This window comes from Adiantum capillus-veneris, chromosome 28 (genome assembly GCF_014529385.1).
Source record: "Adiantum capillus-veneris isolate H3 chromosome 28, ASM1452938v2, whole genome shotgun sequence".
NCBI lineage: Eukaryota > Viridiplantae > Streptophyta > Polypodiopsida > Polypodiales > Pteridaceae > Adiantum > Adiantum capillus-veneris.
In genome coordinates, this window is record NC_140958.1 from 38,346,803 (window position 1) to 38,369,308 (window position 22,506).

The 22,506-nt window shown below is 42.2% G+C and overlaps 1 protein-coding gene and 1 pseudogene across 1 annotated transcript; one reads left to right on the forward strand and one right to left on the reverse strand.

The window, feature by feature from the left end:
• Nucleotides 1-1,574: 1,574 nt before the first annotated feature.
• Nucleotides 1,575-7,041, forward strand: LOC147420308 (ARM repeat superfamily protein). Its single transcript, XM_086503887.1, has 11 exons — nucleotides 1,575-1,781; nucleotides 2,516-3,016; nucleotides 3,525-3,590; nucleotides 3,669-3,808; nucleotides 3,901-4,027; nucleotides 5,285-5,436; nucleotides 5,528-5,663; nucleotides 5,780-5,864; nucleotides 5,939-6,201; nucleotides 6,300-6,550; nucleotides 6,691-7,041. Exons 1-10 carry the CDS (start codon nucleotides 1,731-1,733, stop codon nucleotides 6,525-6,527), a joined length of 1,749 nt encoding a protein of 582 aa, XP_086360013.1. The 5' UTR covers nucleotides 1,575-1,730; the 3' UTR covers nucleotides 6,528-6,550; nucleotides 6,691-7,041.
• Nucleotides 7,018-17,338, reverse strand: LOC147420309 (protein STICHEL-like 4; annotated as a pseudogene).
• Between the last annotated feature and the right edge of the window lie 5,168 nt (nucleotides 17,339-22,506).

A 22,506-nucleotide genomic window follows, 5' to 3' on the forward strand; every position in this document is an offset into this window, starting at 1 on the left:
CATTATCGCAGCCATTCGGATTAGCTCCCATTTCCTTCGATGCGAGACAGGGCGTTGGGGAAATGGAGAAGAGTCAAATCGATTGTGCACATTATGCTCATTGCACGTTCAAGAGTCTGAGTACCACACACTACTAGAGTGGTCAGCTTTTGGTCACATCCGAACTTGCTTCTCTCACATTTTCAGCCATGACTTAGACCTACACACTTTCCTCTCCCAGCCACAGTGTGGTCTCTCCATCTAAGTGCAGGGTTTGCGCGTTTTTGCCTCTGAGTGTAGGGTTTGCGCGCCTCTGAGTGTTGGCGATTAGATGACACTGACCCTGGCGGTCCAAAGCCTAGGCCAGAAAGTTTTTTGGTTTTTTTTTAGAAGGGGGGGGGGGGGGGGGGAGGGGGATTTTGTTATTTATTTCCATTCAAGCTAGTATCGGGTAGTTAACAATCTCATTATGAACTTTATTGCAAGCCTTCAAGGTGTAAGCATAGGCGATTTCTTTGCAGAGAGATCGAATATCTTGTAGCTTTGCAGATGTTTGACTTCTTTGCACATGCTTAGTAGCACCCACAATAGATTTATGAAGACCCGTTCATTAATGGTCTGGAAACAAAAGTGGGGTCATGAGTTCAAGGCCTTGTGCGCGATTTGTGCTGAAAAATGTCAAACAGTGTGAGTTTCTGGGGTATGAAGTTGCCCCTTGATTTATGGGTTCGGAAAAAGAAGTGGGGTCACGAGTTCAAGGCCTTGTGCCACATGCCACGCAGGACATAGGCCCCTGCTCTAAGAGTTTTTCCAGGAACCCACACCCTCATGTCTCAAGGGTTGAACCATAGTGGGTGCGCTTTGCGAGGGGGGGGGGGGGGGGGGGGGGGGTTGCCCGAAACTGGTCTGAATGCTACATTCTACCTTAGGGAGGGAGGGTTCAAACTGCCCCCCCAATCCTGTTCCAAAACTTGATTGAGAAGACGTGGCAAAGAACCATTGGCTCGGCAAAAGAAAAGCAACTTCCAGACCTAACCATCCCTACGAACGGCCTCAACCCCCCGACGACGAAGGCTTCCATGAACTTTGCAGCGAAAAACACGGTCAATCCTTGAGCTCATGATAGGCGGAACCTTAATTGTCTGATCTAGCCCTTTGGGTCCCATTGCGTGTTGTTCCAGAGGGGCCAGAGAAGGTGAATGTCGTGCAGTGTGAATTCGAGCATTGGGCGAGCAAGGCGAACGCGCCCTTATTTTGCCCTAAAAAATGATGGGCTTTAGAAAAAAGATTGCCTTTGCTATGTGTCAGCTGACTGTAGCCCCGCTTTCGACCAATCAGATTGCGTGGAAGGAGTTTGACATGTGAAAGCTTTGCTTCTCAACCAATCAACTCTGTCCACGACGGCAGATCGTATAAAAGTTCAGCCGCAGGCAGGTGTCGGTCAGATTCTTCTGGGAAAGGGCAAAAATATAACTTTGAGTGTGTGCAAGAGGTGGGCAAGTGACGGTCAGATATTTTCACGACCGGCCCGGCCGGGAATCTAAAAGCGCAATCGTTCTAGTACTTTCCAAGCTGTTATAAAAAAAGTCGTGAAGTAGGGCAGCGTGACGAAAGACAGGTCCTCTGCTGCCAAGGCCAAGCAAATTCTACCCCAAGCTCTCCATTGAACCTCGCCAAGCTGTTCCCGTAGTCTTGCCAAGCTCTCCATGAAACCTGCATTCCACCATACTTGATGAACGCTGCAGTTCCAGATGGCAAGCGAAGCTGCAGAGCTGCCTCTCTCCTCATCACCGGATCGAGAGGTCTCTCTCTCTCTCTCTCTGGTTATTTGTCATGCCAAATTTATACTTGGGCCCTGTGTTTGTGGCATGTAAATCTTAACATTGTACATGAATTCTGCATGATGATGGCAAGTTCCAGGTATATGAGATGGAGTCACCCATACATACGATTTTTACATGTCACATGTTGCTCTGTTCTGTTCAAGGGGGAAGTTTTTTTCATTTTGTTTTCTGAGAGCGCTTTGGGATTTGTCAGCTGTTTGACTTAGAACCTTGAACTTTCCCCTGTCCTACACCATTTTTGCAAAGAAAAATGTTGTGCTGGTTTGTTCGGCTCGGTCGGTGCTGCAGATGCCAGTCTTACATGTATATGGGGCAAAAATGACTCAAGATTATGTGCAGCTGTAATGGTTGTGTGAAAATTCAGAATGCCTTAGGAAAAATGACTCCAGAAAATTTGACTGGAGATGTGCTGATTAGTGTCTGAAAATGTGTGGAGTGCCTATTGTAGTGCATAGGGTGTTGCAATTGGTATAACCTCTCTTAATTTTGCATGACCACATCAAGCTATGGCTACAAGTGCAACTTTGGGTGCTGATTAGTGTTGAAGTATGTGGACTGCCTATTTTGTAATGCTTTTTATCCCGTAAGCGCATAGGATCTGCCAATTGGTATATTCTCTGTTAATTTTGTGTGGAGACATCAAGATATGGTTACAATTGCAAATTTGGTGTTTAAAATTGCTGTTTATACAGGAACTTTCTACCACTGTAGATCCAAGCTACATCATTCAGCTTATTCGACAACTTTTGCCTTCATACAAAATTGATGAGCTGGTGAAGCAGCCGACTCAAAAAGACAAAGATGAACTGCTTCTTGACGAGAGTAAGGGTAGAGAGTCAAGAAAGATGGAGCTGCGTGGAAAGGGAGGCAGCCGCTTTACTGAGGCAAGTGTGGATTTGAGTCCATCCGATCAGGAATGTGTACATGTTCAGGTTGATGCCTGTGAGAATGTAAACAAGCTTGTTGCACCCTCTCTAGGAAATCCCAAAGAGGCTGAAGGGTCACAGCTATTAATAAACAATAGTGAGACTCTTGAAAGTGGCCAGGTTATAGAGGGTGCAACACTTAACAATGAGGAAGAGAACAGCCCTATGGGATCTAGGTCTGCTTCTAAAACCTCAGAAGAGCAGAGGGAAGAAGCAGGATGCATGCTATGGGATCTTGCAGCAGCTCAGTCTCATGCAGAATTTATGGTATTTCCTAATTTTATGCTCCTCCTGATGTTTCAACTTCGTAGTCTGAAGCAGTAATCAGCAATTGCATACAAAGTTTAGGTTTATACCTATTCTAAGTAAATATAAATGCTTCTTGTTAAACTCCATGTTTCCGAAATTTCCTAATATTCCATCGCTGGACCGGACATGGCTGAACACTTAAAAACCACAAACACTATTTTCTTCAGTTGCAAGGAAAGTAACTTTGTGGTCTCTGTCCAGAGACTTGCTTTTGTTCACGAGGTTTTGGATGGTTTGTTCAGCTTTCACGTTTGTGCATCTAATATGGATGCTTACATATACTAGTGCTATGGAAAATTCTCGAGTACCAACATATCAACATCTCAATGACCTCATTGAAATGGGCCTTTCTTTAGTCAAATGATGGTACCGAAAGTGGGTGTTACTGACCTAGTTTCTATCATTGACTTGAATGAGTAAATTAGTCCAAAAAGGCAAGTTAACTGACCTAGAGTTGTTTGAGCAGGTCGAAAATCATATTTTAGATGTGCTGCTGGCTATATTGGGCATTCCTCATTCGGATAGACTAAGGGTATTGTCTGCTATTGCAGCTGTTACTTTTCTATTTGTCCTGTCAACTGCTATTAAGATGCTCTAATTGTTGGTGCAGGAGGTTTGCTTAGGGATCTTAGGTAATTTGGCTTGCCATGCTGAGCCAGTCAAAGCAATAGTACAGACTTCAGGGTTACCTGATCAAGTTTTACAAAGTTTGTTTGTTGATGATGCCCCCAGTCTTTCGGAAGCTTGCAGGTAAATTTCTCGTGGGCCTTTATTTAAGTTAGAGATTAAGCAAGCGGCTTGTGGATGGTGCCGTGATGTTTCATCTGCATAGTTTATGTCAGGTTGCTCAGTGCGAGCTTGCACAGCGACCAAGTTGATAGCTGGGTGAAGGCTATCAACTCTGGAGAAGTTTTGGAGCGTGTCATGTGGATCGCTGCAAATACAATGAACAGCTTACTCTTAGAAAAGGTTTGTGAATGTTGGTTCAGGACTACATGCAATGGGTCAGCTACGACTTCTGATTTGTTTCCTTTGTGGTTGCTTTGAGGACAATCACTTTCCTACTTACAAGCTTGCTACAAAGGTTTGAACCTTTTTCTGCATCAGTTTTTTTAGAGGGTTGAGTGGGTTCCTTTTCAAAAATGGTATATATCGTGTCAAGACCATTTCTTCTTTTGACCGGCCCTGAGCATTTATGGGGTTTATGTTGAATCACATCTTCTCCCGTCATGTTGATTCACATCATTTCCTGTCTTTGTAAATTCTGAAGTTGGAAAAATTTGGGTTGATGGTGACACAATCTACATAGAGACAGCTAGGCTAAAGTTGTGTTCTCACTCTATCCCGTTGTTCTTACCATTCTCCACAGTTCGCAGTGTTTTCGTCACTCAAAGAAGTTACATTTTTAACCCATAGTCACCTTTGTTATTATACGAGTTTGAATTTCATAAGTTGAGTCTTTAAACTTTAGTCTCTTGTCCTCTGTGTAATTGACTTCAAGCTTAAGTATTTTAGAAAAGATAGGTGGATTTCATTTAACTGAGCTTCTTTCTTTTTTCTAAGACACTTTTAGGTTGTCCTTGGGGTGAAATAACCAGGACTCTTGGCGAGTGTGTCTCCTGATTGGATGTTCTTTTTTAATGTTGTTGTGCTGCTTATAATTTGCAGGTCTAAATTGATCTGACTGTACCGATGTACCCATGTTGATGTTGTAGACTTTTCTATCATTTATTAGTTATTATTATCTTCACTGTTTTGTTTTTGTTTGTACTGTCTCTCTGTGTGAAGGTGGTATGGTCTCTTTCAGTGATATCACTTTTCTCATGAGTGGAGTCCTGATTGTGGCAGAACCAGGTGTTCACTAGATATTGACTGGTTTTTGGTTCTGCATTGTGCTTTGATTCTATTAGTAAGTGTTTTTTAAGCATAAACTAGGTTTTGATTATGCCTTGTTTTTTGTGAAAATGCAATGATGAAACCGATGGTCTGAACAGGCTCAAACTACTCTCACTAAATTGTTTTTTAGTTTTCTTTCCAAGTTGCACTTTGCATCTAGCAAGTATGAGGATGAGAGGTCATCTTCATTCTGGACAGTTAACTGCATGGTTTTTGCCAATGGTCTCGAATTTGTGGTGTATGAATCTATTCATAGTTTGTGCAGCTTGGGTTTTTAAATTCAGTGTCAGAGGTTTGGTAATTGGGAGTACCTTTGTCTGTAATGTGCAGAGTACCGAGCTGTTATTGGCAATGGTGGATTGCCAAGGAAGCAATGCTTCAGTGCTTTTAACGTTATTGGTACGCCTTGAATTGCCTGCTGTTCTCACTGATCTTTTAGCTTCCGAGGTCAATGCATTCACCGAGGGCACGTGCTCACACGGGTATAAGCTTCCCTTCAACTATGTTGTTTGCAACTCAACTCTGCTTCACTTGATGTTGTTTTTGAAGCCATGTATGTTCACCTTGTTGCAGAAATGTTGTGCTTGACACGATTCTTCAAATCGCTGAAGCTCTTTCTTTAGTTGATGATGCTGCTGGTCAACTTGCAGAGAATGAGAAGCTCTTCACTCTGGCATGTCAAGTTATCCAACTCTCTGAGAAAGAGGAGGTAAGCCTTGAGAAAGCATTGCATTGTGAATTGTGAATTATTTTACTGTCTTTAATCAGTCAAACCGGGTGTTTGGTGCTTGCAAATTTGACCTGTTAATGAATTTGCTCATCCAGGTTGGACCTGCGGCTATTACTGCAACGGTCTTAGTTGCAAATCTTCTGGCGGAGAAGGAGGATCTCATTCATCAAGTTGCCCAAGGTAGCCGTAGCAGAGGTTATTGAGAATCTGCCTTTACTAGCTCATCTCTAAGCGAGTGTGATGTTCGCATGCAGACTGGCTTTTCATGAAGCAGTTGCTGGAGCTGCTGCCTTCTGCTGCTGATGATCCTGGAGCGAGAAATGCATTTTGGAGCATATTAGGGAGGGTCGGTCTTGAAGTCGCATCAAGTACAGGCGCCACTGTGTGTACAGAGGTCTCTCTGGCCTTTGCGCAAGGGTCAAAAGTACTACTAGAGGATTTGCAAGAACATCAAGATATGGATGAGAATTTAGAAGAGGCAGAGACTACAAGAGGGTACACTGCAAAGTTGGAGACCGTATCCATTTTTTAAAATATCGCTGCTCCTTTCCTTTTAAGCAAGAATTCTCGTAATCATAAATTATGGGATTTTTTTTTTCTTTGACCATTTCTCAGTTGGGCACATTTCTGCACATCATGGAGGACTGGATGGCTTCCAACGGTTCGACTGAAAAGAAAAGTGAAGCTTACGAGACCATAGCAAGCTGTTGTTCTCGCTTGAAAGGCTGGGTAAGCTCAACAGAGCAGGATAAGGCCTTGGGATCCAGCAGGAATCGATCGGTTGAAAATGGAACCAGGGAAACAGATAAACAGTGTACAAGAGAACCAGATTATACCTTTTGATCTCTAATGATATGCGACGAGATGTAAGTGCAGCAAGAGCAGCTAAGGATTTGGTTGGATTGAAGTTGTGTGCATGCAAGTGCAACAATAGTAGCTAAGATTTTGGTTGGGTTGACATTGTCAAGAACATGATCGTAGGTAGTTTTCTGAGCCCTTTTTGCAGGCAAAGCACACTTGGGTAAAGTATACAAATAATGCTTATTATAGTGGCTGGTCATAGAATTGACAAAGAGGATAAAGATATGTCATTATTTGGCTGGAACCTTTTCTTCTGTCGAAACACAGGGCACTGAAAGTAGCAGCGCAATAGATTTGTTCGCTTCATAGATACACTCCTGGGTGGACCGTTCTGGACTTGGGGAGGCATTCATACATGTAGGCTGCCATACCAATGTTACTGGTAAATGTCTACGTATAGACTCTGAAGCAGGCTAACGTGACATATTGCTGTATTCTACAAAAACAATACACCATTATGTTTTTGAATGTGAAAATCTTTTCAGCATAAGAAGAAGAGACCTCCTCTCTCTCTCTCTCTCTCTCTCTCTCTCTCTCTCTGCTCTTTTGTTCTTTTTCTCTCTGCTGGATACCCAGCACTGCTCGTGTTCCTTCTCTGCAGCAAGTCCGCAAGTTCGGTGATTAATGGTGATTGATCAGCAGTTCCATGCACACATAGCATTGCGTTTTACCGACATTTTGACTTATGGGATGCTTCACTTGGGAGTGCTTTCTCAGTTGAGGCTTTTTGTTAAGAATGGAGAGGTGGATCATTGGCTATGAAGGTGCTGTCATTGTTCATCTTCACACATTGTGCTCTCAATGAAGGTGCTGTCATTGTTCATCTTCACACATTGTGCTCTCATTGTCCTCTTGATAGAATCTTGACACCACCTCCAGGTGGCATGACGAACAAGGGACTTGGCATGAAAAGACTTTTTACTCCCCAAGGGGGGAACTGGCTTCCTGCCCCTGCTGGCTGGCTGGCAGCTGGAGGATCTTTTCACCGTACTGGCTTGTCGGTTCTAGCCCGAAAAAGTAAAAAGCAAAGAAGAGTGCTGGCGCTCGTTTTGGTTTGCTGTTTCTGCAATTCATTTTTCTTCACCCTTGAATACTTGGGGATTTATTTTGCACTAAGCCTTGCCACAATGAGGCATCTTCATGTTACATAACACTGTGATGTACACGCGTGACTCTGGGCAAGGCTATGATCAAATGGTTGCTTATATGAAGAAATTATGGTGGTTTGCTATGAGGAGATTGAACAATGTTTTCATTGATCACTTGATGGTTAGATAGCTTGATGTAAGCTTTCATGTTCAGGAACCTGCCTAGGTTCGATAGCACAACGTAAGCTTGCTGGGAGACCATTGGTAACTTATTTTGGTATATCACCATTACCGTGTGTTTAACAACTTGAAACATGAGGAATGTTTGTTGTTTTGTGTATATTGGAGAGCCTAATCATTAACTTCTGCTGTTTAACAGCAGACCTTGTTGAAGTTCTCTTTTCCTTATAGAATGGAAGTAGGGGGGCTGGGCGGGGCAGTGTTACAAGACTCAGGTGATGCCTTGCAGACTTGTAGAATGACTGCTTAGATGCCTTAGGCATAGCACTCTACCTAACTGGTCAAAGCATGCGAAGTACTCAGTATTTGGCACCATCACCACAAAGGTAATGGGGTATGATGCATATGATGAACAGAAGTGTCTGGCTTTTGCAATGCAGTTTTGTTCCTACTGGAATTCAAGCAAAGGTAATTTACCAGATGTCTACAGATAGGCAAACATGGCCATTGCCTTTCAATATAGGAAAGATTATCGATCCAAAATTAGCAAAAGCAAAAGTTTTCTGTTGTACATAGGCTAAAATTTTCTTAGCATACTCCCTTTCCACCCAAGGGAAGTGCCAAGAAACCTCAGACATACTTTGGTGAGAGTATAATCCAAAGATTCATTAAAGGAAATGAAAATGATGCCCAAGTTAACCAATGAAATTGTATGCTTCTCAATTAGATGGTAAGTTTGAAGGCTTAGTCAACAAGAAATCGTTATCCCTAGTTTACAACCATTTTTATTGAGGGAACTTCCATTTTCATTTTTTTTCCAAAACTCAATTGTGAGTGGAATATACTATCACAACCAAAAATATGACAAATTTCTGTCAAGCTCATGATGAGTCATGACAATTACTGCGGGACATAATTAGCAGTGTTGAAGATTTTGTTCCATTCATCAGATTTTGATTGCTTCCAAATGGTGATAATTGATCCCCTACTTTCTTGGATCATGTCCGAGAATTTATCCGTTACAATGGTGTTTTTGAAGATGCTACAGTATCTTGCCTTCCATACATGCTTCAAGTAGCAAAATCTCACTACTTATGCTATGATAAGAAGCGATTGACTCTTCTGTACTTTCCCTCCCAAGAAGAGATCGTTTTTGTAGAATCCAATTTTTTAGGTTCTTTTGGGGCGAGATTTTATTTCAATTTTTGTAAAAAACAGTGACAAATTGAGAAGTGTCTCACATACACGCACACAAACTATCACCCAATTGTGTTGGCCATACCTTGTTAACTAAGCAAGGAAAGTCGACGATAGAGGTGAGGACTTCCTGCATTATTTAAAGAAATGTTAAAATTCTCAACATGCTGGTGTTTGTTGTGAGAAAATGCATGTGCATGCTCGCACACACACACCCATCACAAATGACAACTATACAGTGTAAAATAGAAGCAGTAAGACGACATGGATGGTATGTATGACATGTATCATATCAAAGATAAATGTAGCCATAGCTAGGCATGTTTTACATGCCTTGACGGTCTCATAGCATGTAAGTGATGTACTCTCTATGCACCATAGACCCAAATTTGGATACAAGCCCAAGTTAAAAATTTGCTTACTCACATTGGGGCAACACAACCAATGATAAAGACAAACTAATCACTAATTGACTCTTCCTCCTTTCGCACATGGTACGAGTAGAGGAGTCCTCTTCCTCCTTAACCTTTGGTGTTTCCCTTGCCATCTTGCATTCTGCTTCCCTTCCAGCATAGGACACTCTGTCCTTGAGCTTCAAAGTCCGATCCATCTTTCTCGACGACAATGCCATAGCCATTGCCTTTGATTGGAGCAAGAGAGAACCCATGCTTACCATTGCTATTCTTCTCAAAGCTTCCCTCTGATTGGGCATCTACACCATGATCTTCACCCGAATCATAGACATTCGACAAACTCAATGCATTTGATGCCCAACCATAATGGACACTTGCACTTTTGGTTTCCAAGTACCTGCAGCCTCTTTAATTTTCTCCTTGAGAACACCACTTCGCTCTCAGTCAAAAAGCTCTATGTTTTACCTTTGTGTTCTCCTCAACTTCAAGGCTGTGCCGCGGTTTTTTCGGCTCTGGTAAACAGATGCAAGGACTAGATGTGGTTGGCACTACAAAATTTGAGCTTGCTCTTGCAACAAGTAATGCTCGTCGATGTAGTAAGCTTTGTTTGCTCCCTTGGATGGTTTGATTGATTGCTCCAGGTTTATGGAGAAGGAGGGGCCCCACAGCTCCTGACAAGTAATATCTTCTACAGATGTTGAGGACAACATGATTTTTAAATCAACCGGACAGCATAGGATGTCCTGAAATGCTTTTGCAATGCTTGTTCTTGCTTTCTCTTCCATATTTCTGTGCTCAAGGTGCCTAAATTCCAAGTGGGCAGCTGCAAGAGCTTCGGTCATGGAAAGCAAAAAGAACTTAGCGTCTCCATGCAATAGCTGCTTGACCACATTTGACCAACTGTTGTCTAAACTTTCTTCAGATGCTATCCATGGGCATATTTGTACAGACTTGCATTTGATTTGAGTTGTTCAGTCCAGAAGAAAAAGCTCGAGGTACATCAGAAGGTCTACTTGCACCTAGCATTGTCCTCACATCATCAACATCTGTCACCGACCTGGGGGAATGGCTATAGGGGTGCACTTTGCTGCTAACTAGTGGACCCGAATGAGGAATGCTCTAGCTATGCCCCCTCTGTGATCCCCTCTAAAAGCTCTCACTCATTTGAGGACTAGAATGAGACTCCCACTTTGCATCACCCTCCGCTGTTTCCTTCTCGCTGGTGTCGAAGAAATTCACAAGGCTTTGCGCGATACTGGTACTAATGAATATGGTGTCGCACTGTACGGATCTGTATAAGAAAGCTGCAAAAATGTAGTAGTTAACCATGTGGTTCTATCTGTGCACGATTTGAGCTGCTTTTCTGCGTCGAAAAGAATTTTCAAAGCTTGCCGAAGTCGCTCATCTTCTACTTTTCTAACATGCTCACGTCTGTAAGCTGCAGATCGATTATTGCCCGCCAGGATGTCGGTTATCAGAGTGGCTGAGAGATTAGAGCTAAGGCATCTACTCTAGATTCCATGAAATCTATAATTGCCTTCACAGTGTTGAATGTATCTGGTGACTACGCCACCTTGAGAAACTCTATGAGCTTCTTCTCAGGTATCATCCCAACCAGCTCATGCACAACTGAGAGAGTAGCTCTCTTGCCGACAAAACTGATCTGATCCAGTGTTATCTCTTCATCCCACAAAGAACCATCTGATCTGCTAAGCTACAAAGCAGCAAGCTCTATGTCAATCCTTTCCAACAAAGCAGCCTTCTGATGTCACGTGACACATCCAACCCTATGTGTCCGTGGACAAGCTATTCAATAACAAGGGTTCCGTCAGTCTAGATTAGATGTGTCATGGCACTTTTGTGAGTCTATTCCGCAGACCGTGCATGCCCAGGCACTTAGTGTCACGTGACACATCCCAACCCTATGTGTCCGTAGACAAGCTACACCACAACAGGGTTTAGTCAGTCCAGTCAAGTCTAGATTAGCAGTGATCTGATACTTTTGTGAGTCTATTCGTAGACCGTGCATGCCCAGTCACTTAGCATAGATGCATATCCTCCGGTTGCACACAGCATGATCATTAGTATTCCCTTCAGGATCCATTAGATTCAGTCAGGGGAATTTTCTAGTGCATTTAGCCTATTTTTGGTTTATTTCACTTATTATTTTTAAGTGACTTTCCAACAAAAGTAGGTAGGGCAATTTTGCTAAGTTAATATATAAACAAACCCAAGTTAGCACTTTTTGGCAGAAGAGGCAATAGGAGCTTCCCGCTCAACAGGAAACTTCTCAGTAGTACCTCCTCAAGCACCTTGGCGTTTTTGGAGATCCCATCCTCGCCTACCTGCAAGATCTGGCGTTTTCAGCCTTGCCTGGATCGTCAACACCACCAGCACCCTAGCGTTAGCAGATTGCTATCATCGCCAACAGATTCATCAGCTTTGCTAGCGTTTTCCCCAAATCAGCCTATCAGCGTTTTTAACTTCAACCACCAGATCAGCACTAGTGTTTTTGCTAGCTCAGGCTTGCATCAACGTTTTTGAGTTTCAGCCCTAATCTGCAGCAGATACCCAGCGTTTTCAGCCTATGGTACTGTAGCGGATCAGCCCCAGATTGGTTGCAGAAGTTCCCTCATTTTCAGCCATAAAAACGCAGCCAAAACAGTCATTTTCAGCCACCAAAACAGTCCCGAAATTCAACAGTTAGAAGATCTCAGATTTCAGCCATCAAGTCGTCGTCGTCATCGGCATAGTCCAAGTTGCATCAGTCCATTGCATACGCATTGTACACCTTTGTGCAATCAAAGTAGACCACTCTCGCCGACGAGAGTGGGACTTTCGGAGGAGGGTTTTACAACCTCTCGGGTGTCGTATCTCTCTTCTCTCTTTCTCTCAGTCTCATACACTTGCACGCACAATATCCACTCACTTTGTTCGTGATCATAGCATTCTCCATAAAGACGGAAGGCTCTCTCCTTCCCTAAGAACTAAAAGGAACCTTGAGCAAATAAAGATCACTAATCTTGAGAAAAAACAACATTCATTCCGCTGCACCTTACACTAAGTGTAGATGCATGTCCTCTGGTTGCACACAACATGATCATAAACATTCCCATCAGAATCCATTAGAATCCTTCAAGGGAATTTTCCAGTGCATTTGCCTATTTTACCTATTTTTTACATTTTTCACTTATTAATTTAAGTGACTTTTGTTGGAAAGTAGGTAGGGCAAATTGGGTAAGATAATATATAAGCAAACCAAAGTTAGCACTATTTGGCAGATGAGCCAGGAGAACACACGCCTTTGGCGATTCCCTCTCTGTTAGCAAAACTCCCACTTGGGCGATTTCCCTCCAGCAACTCCCTAGCGTTTTCCATCAGCATCGCCCTGCAATCTCTCTGCTTCAGGTCATCACCGCCGGGCAATCACAAGTCTTAGCGTTTTCAGCAGAACCTCTATCGCCCAATACTAACAGGCCTAGCGTTTTCATCCAAGGATTGGGCGCCACAGATCTCAGCCCTTGGGAGATTTTCAGCAGGTTATTTTCAGCCCTTTTCCATAGCCATTTCAGCCCCAACACAGTAGCAGATTTTCAGCGACAAGAACCAGCAAATTCAGCGTTTTCCTAGCATTTTTCCTAGCGTTTTCAATAGTGGCATCACAGTGCTCCTGTCATTACTCTGAATGACGCACTAGGAATATTCTGTACTCAGATGTCTCCAGTGAGAAAAACCCTCTCACTTAAAATTCCAATAATTCATTTAGAATTAGTTTCTTGGTGTTCCAAGCGAGAAAACCCTCTCACTTATAAATCCAATAATTCCTTTAGAATTATTTTTCTGTCAGATAAAGCCAATTTAGCAACATCTATCGCTCAACGTAGGCGAACGGTTCCAATCCGAAGATTCCTTGTGCACGGCGGCACTTCTTTCCAATCTTTTCCTCCTGTGAGTTATTACCACCAGCAGTGTGACGCCCATTAGCGTCTTTCCTTACAGAATCATAGAAAATTATTCATTTTGCGAGCATCAATGACGCCTTGCAAAATCTTAGGCAGATAGGATTCTAGCCATAGCATTTTCTGAACGTACGTTCAAACACGGTTCACAATAAGGCGAACCCTCTTTGATTCTCAGGGAAGTTCTCCCATATGTAATTCTTACCATTTTGAAACGGTTGGCGAACTATATTCTTGAACATAATAGTTCGAATTTATTCCAGCAACATGTAAATGCTACTTGAACTGCTCGTGGAGAAACATATACTGCAACCAAAAGTTGCTACTGTAATGGTAAAAGCACATAGCGTACTCAATGATCAACGACCATAAGAGAACCTCTTCTCCATAGAGAAACTCAAATTCCTTCTACCCAACACATCTCAAATAGAGATTCTTGTGTCGGAATATCCTTGCGCGCAAAAAGGCGCTCAAGAGAGTATAACAAACTCTCATCCAGTTCCTTGGCATAGGTCTGCATCTTCGTGTGTTATCCATGTACTCAAAGGTGTACATAATTCTTAAGCTTTGTTAGAGATTCAGTGAACCTGGGAAATTTCCTTCCCTTCGTAAGATCCTTAGAGCAAAGACGCTCAACCTGACGATCCCTTGGTTCGATCTTAGAGCAAAAACCGCTCATCAAATAAACTAGGATTTCAATCCTTGGATTCCTCGAGCACAGGCCGTAGTCGTCACTTGTCCCTTCCTCGTAAAGAGAGTGTTCATTCACTTGTGCGAAAAGCACTACCATGTCTTCCCTGACCGGGTAGGGGGTGTTGGTTCATAAGCTTAGTGAAAGCTTTTCTTGGTTGAAAGCTCGGAATGGTTCCTTTCTTTCTGCCGTCCTACCTGCAATAGCAGGTAATTTGTGTGTGAACTACCGGATACGAGATCAATAGTTGACCTTCCGGATGGTTGAGCAAACCAATTCATCTCAGAAAACAATGTTTCAAATTGATCCTACTCTCATAAATACTCGAGAGTGATAGTCCTGGTCGTTCTTCTTGTATACTTTTTTGGTGTATGAGGGGAGCGGCCGGGCGTGCCCTATCCGACTCCGAAAACAAAAAAAGTGATTATCGTGGTTAGACACATGCATATCTCGTGCATAAAAGCAATACGCATTTTATGAGTTCCTCAAAGATTTAACTTTGATCAAAGACCTGTCCTCTCACTTAAAGTTTGAGGGTCAAAAACTCAGGAGTTAGATTGAATTCCCTTACTCCAAACTTTCTCCGGATAGCAATGTATCCTTCGAGGAGAGGTATCAAAAATTCGTTGTTTCTGTGTTCAATGGTTGTCGTCCCACTGCGGGGATTGTATTCTATGTACATCAAGGTGTATACTTTCAGCTTTTATTGCTGACTCCATCTGCTGCAAAGTATCTTGCAGATGTTTTACAAAATTCGGGCAAAAGTCCTTCGTTAAATTTGTTCATCTTTCCTTTCTTAGAGAGGATCAAGAATGGAGCTACCTTGGCAAGAGTGAACCACTACTTGCTTTGACTCGCTCATGTTCCTATTGGGCAAACCAATCCCAATCTTCTTGAATGCCTTCCTCAAAGCATAGAGGAAAAAAAAAATTTGTCCGAATATTCAGCCTTGAATTGAATCCAAGTCTTGTTGTAAGTTCCTTGCAAAGCTTTGGTATACCACCAAGTACTTGCAATCCCCCTTGAGGTGTTTGGTCACATGCCTCACCTTCGACGCTTTTCGATATTGCCGCTTGCAAAGGCAACTTCAAACTGTCGAATGAAAGGGATAGCTTTCGGGACATCTTCCGTTCCGTCAAAAGTATCAAACTTGACCGGAGTGTTCTGAGATCTAGAGACCTTCTTCATATCCTTCCCGGAATGACGAGATTTCTTGGCTATGGTTTTGGATTGATATTCATGGATATTTTCTAGATTCTGAAGGATCTAAAGCATTCCGCTCCTTGGATTCTTTAGGTTCTTGAGCATCATTCTCTTGTCGCCTTCTCAAAGAATCCCAAGTCTTGTGTCAACTTCTTGCATAGCGAGAAAAAAAATTTCCAACTCTACGAGCTTTTCCTGCAGGACTTAGGTTTTCACCTGCTTACTTCTCTCTTCGCTTGTCATGGCTTCTTCCCGTATCTTCCCAGAGTCGTCCTCCATTACAGAGAAAGAGAGGAGACCATGCTCTGATACCACTATCACAAACGGGAGCACATAACAATATAAAATATACTCAGATAAATAGAATTTATCACTTAATTCTGAAGTCAAAGGATATAGAGAGAAATAAATAGAGAGAGAGAGAGAGTGAGAAGATCGACACAGTACTGGGGACCAGAAGATGGGTTGGTTCTCTCCCTTAAAGAGAATCCTTTATTAGGGAGAATCTTTTTACAAACACAAGAACCGGAGAAAACCCCTCCGTTCTAATTCTCTGACTCGATGGTCATTCCGTCCCGTAAGGAAAATCCGAGAGATGAACTCTCGATCCTTTTTCCGTCTGTACTCGGAGTCGAGACTCCACAGACAATTTCCGAATTCCGTTCCCGGAATCCCCAAGCGTAGGCCGAAGTTTTCTCGCTTCTCCTTCGCGATGAAGTACCTGCAAACACACACGCAAACACGCGACAACAATTCGTATGGCGAATCCACAATAGATACCTGTCGCTCTTGTGCGGGAAAAGCGACTTCCGCTCTTCGTAGTCTCGCATGATCTCTCCCATCTTCTGGCGGCTGAGTCTTCTCTTGCTGGTGTTGGTAACTCCTTTTCAGCGAGGGCATGCGGTGCTTTTATAGCTCCTTGACCACGGCACGAATAGCTGCTCGCGTAGAGATCGCGACCTTTTTTTTTTCTTTTTCTTTTGGTTTTTTCTTTCTGTTCTACCCAAAGTAGGGAGAGAGAATTCGCTAGCTGGTTTTGTTGCTTTATTTTCTAAGTGGCTGCCCACTTATTAAGTGGACGACCGACATATTGTAAAATTGGTCTAAACCTGCCCAAAAACTCAATAAAACCTTAGCTTTTCACAACACTTTCCAGGCGTCCCTGGATGCAACCACATGCACAAATGCAATGCAGACATAGATTCCTCACGGGAAAGGTTTGCTTTTCCCGGAAAACTCGTTCAAATTTTCCGCTTTTTAAGAAAAGCTTCTCAGAAGCCATCTTTATTCTTGTGCTTGCGTCTTTACACTTAATCCTCTTTCCAGTTCGGATTTCCTCTCAACTATGGATATTCCCTTTCCGATACACCTGTCACCCACCTTGTGACGCATCAGGAATACCCATCACCTAGTCCTTTCCTACCGAACTTACGATACAATCCCCTTCACGATGCTCTATGTCACCCATCCTATAACGCATCAAAGATGTCCGTTCCCGGATGGTCGCATACTTCTTACTGATGCTCCCTGTCACCCATCCGTTGTGACGCATCAAAAGTACCCGTTCCTGGTGGCCTTACAAATATTCCCTTTCACAGTGCTCAGCTCCAGAGGTACATCATCACCACCTGACGCCTTCTCCAAGCCCCACGACATCCGCTGCCGGAGCAGCACGCCAACACCTTGGAACCTCGATATGTAGCTAGCCCTTTGACCCAACGTGAGCACATACGAAACCTGAGACTGAACTGCCAACATGCAACCGACCAACCATAACCAGGCTATTTTGGTGAGCCTCACACAATTGTTAGGACAAAAAACCTGGCCCCCTTTGCCAAGAGGAGGGAGGGAGGGAGGGAGGGCCTCTCCCTTTGCCAAAAATAAGGGGCCGCTCCTCCTGCGTAGACCCGCAATGAGGCAGCCCCGGAGCACTCCTCTGCCCCCACAGCAGCATCGCCTTGCAAATCCGTCCACGCAAGAGAAACAGAACTCTTCCTGCCGCAGACGACTTCTTCGAGCACCCCGGCTCGAAGCCCCTCGCAGGCAAAGCTTCCCAAGCCATGGCAACTGCAGAGAATTAGCGTCCAAACCCGGGATTATTTTATTTCCCTCCTGTTCCCGCCATTAAGGATTTTCCTTGCCCTCAAAACATCGTTCCAAACCATATAGGTTGAAGGCCACCCATAGAGGCCCTATGCGGTCTCCAAAGAGTTGGTGTAAGAGTAAGGCTTTGGTCTCTCCACCTAGGGGTTGTGGGTTCAAATCCCCCATTGAGGCACACTCTATAGGGATACCTTGTGCTTAGTTGGTGTTCACGTCGCTAGGGCTCTTGCCTTTGGACATTCAAGTGCATCCTCCTCCTCAGGTGGGTCACCTGAGGAGTAGGTCCCCAACTGGTTGCTACCAGTTTTCTCCGTTGTTCCCAACACATGGTGCATCAATTAGGTGGCTATGGTGATGCCTACACATGGCTCTTGCTTGCTGGTACACAGCCCTTGCCCAACCATGTAACATAGCTAATATTTGAAAGGGATAAACACCTCCCTTTGTGGGCCCTCTGGTGTGTCAAAAAAAAAAAACACAGTGAGTTCTTCAAAAATATAAATTACCAAAAACTTTGTTACAATAATGCATAACAATATTAATCACATTTCTAAGAAATAGACAAGTTGATCATATTCAGGTAGCTTTATGAGGGTAACCATAGCCTTTCTTTCACACAACGTTAAATCTGGTGAGTCTACCATCATTTCCATTGGGATGGTCACCGTCTCAATGTTGGGAGTTCTGTTTAGAGCTCATGCGGGGGCTCAAATGCAAAAGCCTTATCGTGCTTTGAAAGCATTTCTTTGAAGCACTTTGTCTCCTCTTGTGCGAGAAACTCCTCACAACCAATCTGCAACTCTTGAAAGGACTCTTTTGTAAAGGTGTTCCCAATCTTTTTAGGATTCTTCAGCAAAGAAGCTTGTTCAATCTTCTCCCTATTGTTGGGTGGTAAGGGTGAAGCTACAGGTTTCACCTTCTTTGCTACACTTTTGTATTTAGTCTCCACATGCACTTTGTGTCCACTCACTTTCTTTAGACATTTCTCTTCTTCAAAAGCTTCTATCTCGTGATACATCTCCATAGAGCATACATCCTTAACTTCACTCCCACAAACATTCTCATGTCTGCGCTTCTCTTATACAATAGCCTCATTTTGTTGGCATTTTGTAATGTAGGCATGCATTGACAATGAGTCCACTAGATCATTCCATCATGTTTCTAGGCAAATGCATCATTTTGTAATGTAGGCATGCATTGACAATGAGTCCACTAGATCATTCCATCATGTTTCTAGGCAAATGCAATCCCTTGCCTCATGTAGGATCTCCTTTGTAAGCTTTCCTTCCCTAGAAATTTGCACAACATTGGGCCACAACTTACCATCATCATTACTCATAGAAGAGTGCTCGACCTTTGCTCCATAAGTAGTAGCTTCAATTGCAGATACAACATGGTAAGATCCATATCCTCTACTAATTCTTGCATTCCTCTTTTCCTTAAGTTAGTTCTCAAGGGTAGACATGTCTCCCTTGAGTGGATCTTAACATCCTTAAATAACACAACATCTTTTCTTCAAACATCATTAAAACTATCACAATCCCTTCTTACATGATTTGTGCTATCGCACCATATACATATGTGAGCAAACCCTTCTTTAGTGTGTTGTCTTTTCCTTGAAGACGGTGCTGATGTTTGTCCCTTTTCTTCAAAATTTGCAAATTTTAGCTTTAATTCATGCATGCCTTTCACAATCTCATCTAGCACAGATTCATCAACTTTTGGAGCTAAAGTAGAAGGTTTTACCATCTTTTCAGAAGCCAAGGAGGTGGAGGTAGAAGTATTGACTACCATCTTGTCGCTTCTTCTTTGCCGCTGTGCAAGTAGTGAGATAGCATCTTCAACATCATTCCAGTTAGTCTTTAGTCCTTGCTCAACATCTTTGTCTTCAAGTAGCAGCTCCAAGTTTTCTTGAAGTTCTTTTCTTGCTGCTTGTAAGAAAAGGTCTATCTTCTTTGATTTCAATGTTTCCTTTTTTGTCCTTGTTAGTTGAGAATAAAGTCCCTCAAATTCCTCGAGAAACTTTGTTGGAGAGAGTCTCTCCTTTGGCTTGGCTATCCATTCCAAAAATGGTATTTCTATCACTCTCTCTGAATCTTCCATGAAATACTCCTCCTTTAAGGCCAATTTTCATGTTTCGCAACTTGCCTCATGCCCTTTCCTAATTGCTCTTACATCCTACCTAATCTCAAGAGTCACAACCAACTCAAACCTTTGAATCATCTCACCTTCTGGTACTCGATGCAGTTCCATTTCCTTCACATATTCTCAAGGGTACTTTGTCACGTCTTTCCCATCAAACTGATCCCTTTTTGTTGACAACAGCTTGAATAGCTTTGGTTGTTGAAACCTCCCATATTTTTGTAGCATGTTGATGTTGCATGAATGAGGCAAATGCTTGAAACATTTGCATTGTAGCCGGATCAAATTTCACACCATGTTGCCCTATGTGATAACCCATTACCCCAAAAACTCTCACACTGGCGTGTTCACGTTGGGTTCACCAAAAATATGTTGAGAAGTTGGCGTGATTGCCGAGAAGGTACCGAACCTCTGGCTGTGAGAGCTTGTGAGGAAATAACAAAGCATTCACTCAATGAAGTGTAGTATTTGCTAGTGAATACTTAAAGTGTAGCCATAGAAGACTTTCTCTCACCCACTCATGTACACATAGAACTCTCAAAATAAGACAAAGATAAAGACATCCAAGCTTAGATCATTTCAAATCAAGGGTAAGATGAAAGGATTTGCTCATGCATTTATAGCGCTTAATCTTTGTCTACCAAACAAACCCGAATTGTTCTTTGAAGCTTTAATTTTGTGCTTACAATGATGCATATATTTTTCCTAGCGATTGGAATGAGTTGTGTATATAGGTCGTCTCGGTTCATAATCAAGCAAAACTCACTCTCTAGAACAAAATAAATATGTGCACATTGAATGAGTTAGAATAATCTAGGAGTGGCAGAATAATGGAGAGTGGAAAGAGAAGAATTTCTTGTAGTCTTTCACGTCCAAAAAGAAATACAATTCTTTATTGAAAGTGAATTTTACGACTTAAACTCACATTAACCCTAAGAGATTGCACAAAATGAAAAGGGTGAAAGTTGTTCATTAAAGAAAATATAAGCATAAATAAAATGATATAGTTATGGTCGATAGCTACGATGTGAGGAAGATAGAGATAGATATATGTGTGGTTAAAGGGGGAGATAGATATATAGAGAGAGAATAGCAAACAATGTGATGGAGAGAGAGAGAGATAGAGTGGTTAGAGAGGGAGATAGATGGAGAGATAGAGCATCGCCTTACACAATCTACCCACAAGTACGTTGTTGATTTGTCTCGTGAAGAAGCAAATAATTAACAGTCTTTGACACCTTATTGAGTCAATCAAAGCCCTTTATTGATGAGTAAAATATATGTATACTAGATGATCATAGCTTGCCAATTTAGCTAGAGCTTACCCAAGGCATACATATTGGTCCTCTCTATTCTCACTCCCTCTCACTAACATCACTTCACTCACTAAGTCTTGATTGCTTTACAAGGGAGAAGGGTCCTTTATATAGACGGGGAGAACACTCAAGCATTCGATTGGATGAAACGTGAATAGGGGATGATGAGTATTGAAAATGATATGTTCTTTTGTGGTGTTGACATGTAGACTGGGGTCCACCATTTTGATCATATCTCCTTGGCCATAGCTCCAAAAAATTTGAAAAAATTTGAGCATATTATTTAGCTCACAGGCTGCAACTTTTGTAAAGAATAGTCTTTTAAAATCGAACAGAAAGTGGACATCAAACTTTTTTTAAAAACATGTCTTTTTTCTCCCTCCAAAAGTCTTCAGGTGGCCCCTTTTGCATTGAACTTCCTTATGGATCCAAGAATACACACATCACGGTGTATGTAAGCATGGCCTTGAACCTTGAATTTCCTTATGGCTCCAAGAATACACACATTATGGTGCATGTGAGCATGATCATGATCTTTGAAAAGAGTGTCCAAGAGTTTGTATGCATCCCAATAGAAAATCAATATTAATTTAAAGTAAAAAGTAAAATATAATAAAAATAAAAAATAGGATAAATATAGTATAAGATCATGATAGCTATAGGATCTAGATAATCATAATAGCTATAAGATCTAGATATGAGATAAAAGTAGATATATAAAACTAACAATCGTTAAGGCTTTTTATCTTCGTAAATCTCAAAAGTAAAGTTTAGAAAGCTATTTTGAAGACTATTTAGGTAAATAACACACACACACATGTATATTATTAGAAATGCTATAATCTATCTAAAAATGGAGTCATAGCAATTTTTCCCATGATGCTCTTGCCACGACACGATAGCGTGTCACCCAAGAAGAAGGATGTGTGTTGAAAGCGTTGCACGAAAAGTGTTCGAGAAACACCTAGTGCATCTTCTTGAGCAACCTCGACTTTTTTTTTACTTCTTGAGCAACGTAAATTTTATTTTCATTGTTATTAAACTGCTTTGATTTTCCTTCAATTGACTCTGGTAGCTACATAATAGTTGGTTGGTTATTGCACATTTCTTCACGCCTGGTAACTACTAGTGTTAGATAGGTAACTTACTCTACATGCTCCCTCTCCCAAGGATCAATACCATAACTGGTAGCTACCACTTGATCCTTTTAATCACCAACGTCAGACAATGGTAGCTTCCATGCTATTCTTGGTAAAGGTAGGCACTCGTCTGATAGTTCTTGCTACCAAGTTTCCATGGTGATCCTGATAGATTGGTAGCTACCACTATTAACCTGCTAATTACTAGTCTCATAACTAGTGTTAGCTACCATGGTAGTCCTAGGAGAAGTAGTTACCAATATGATATTGATAGATATTAGTGTAATTTTTTATATGTTAGCTACAAGTCTTCCATGGTAGTGAGCACCGACAGACTGGTGGATAACATTGTCAGCTTGGTATCTACCACTAATGTTGAGGAAGCAAGAGTCTTCTAGTACTAGTCGTGGTAGCTGTCATTCTGATACTGGTAGTTGCCAGTCTACCACGATGGTGGATTGGTAGCTTTTGCTGTCAACCTCCTTGCTAGGCCCCATAAAGGTAGCTAACAGTCTTATATTTGCAGCTAC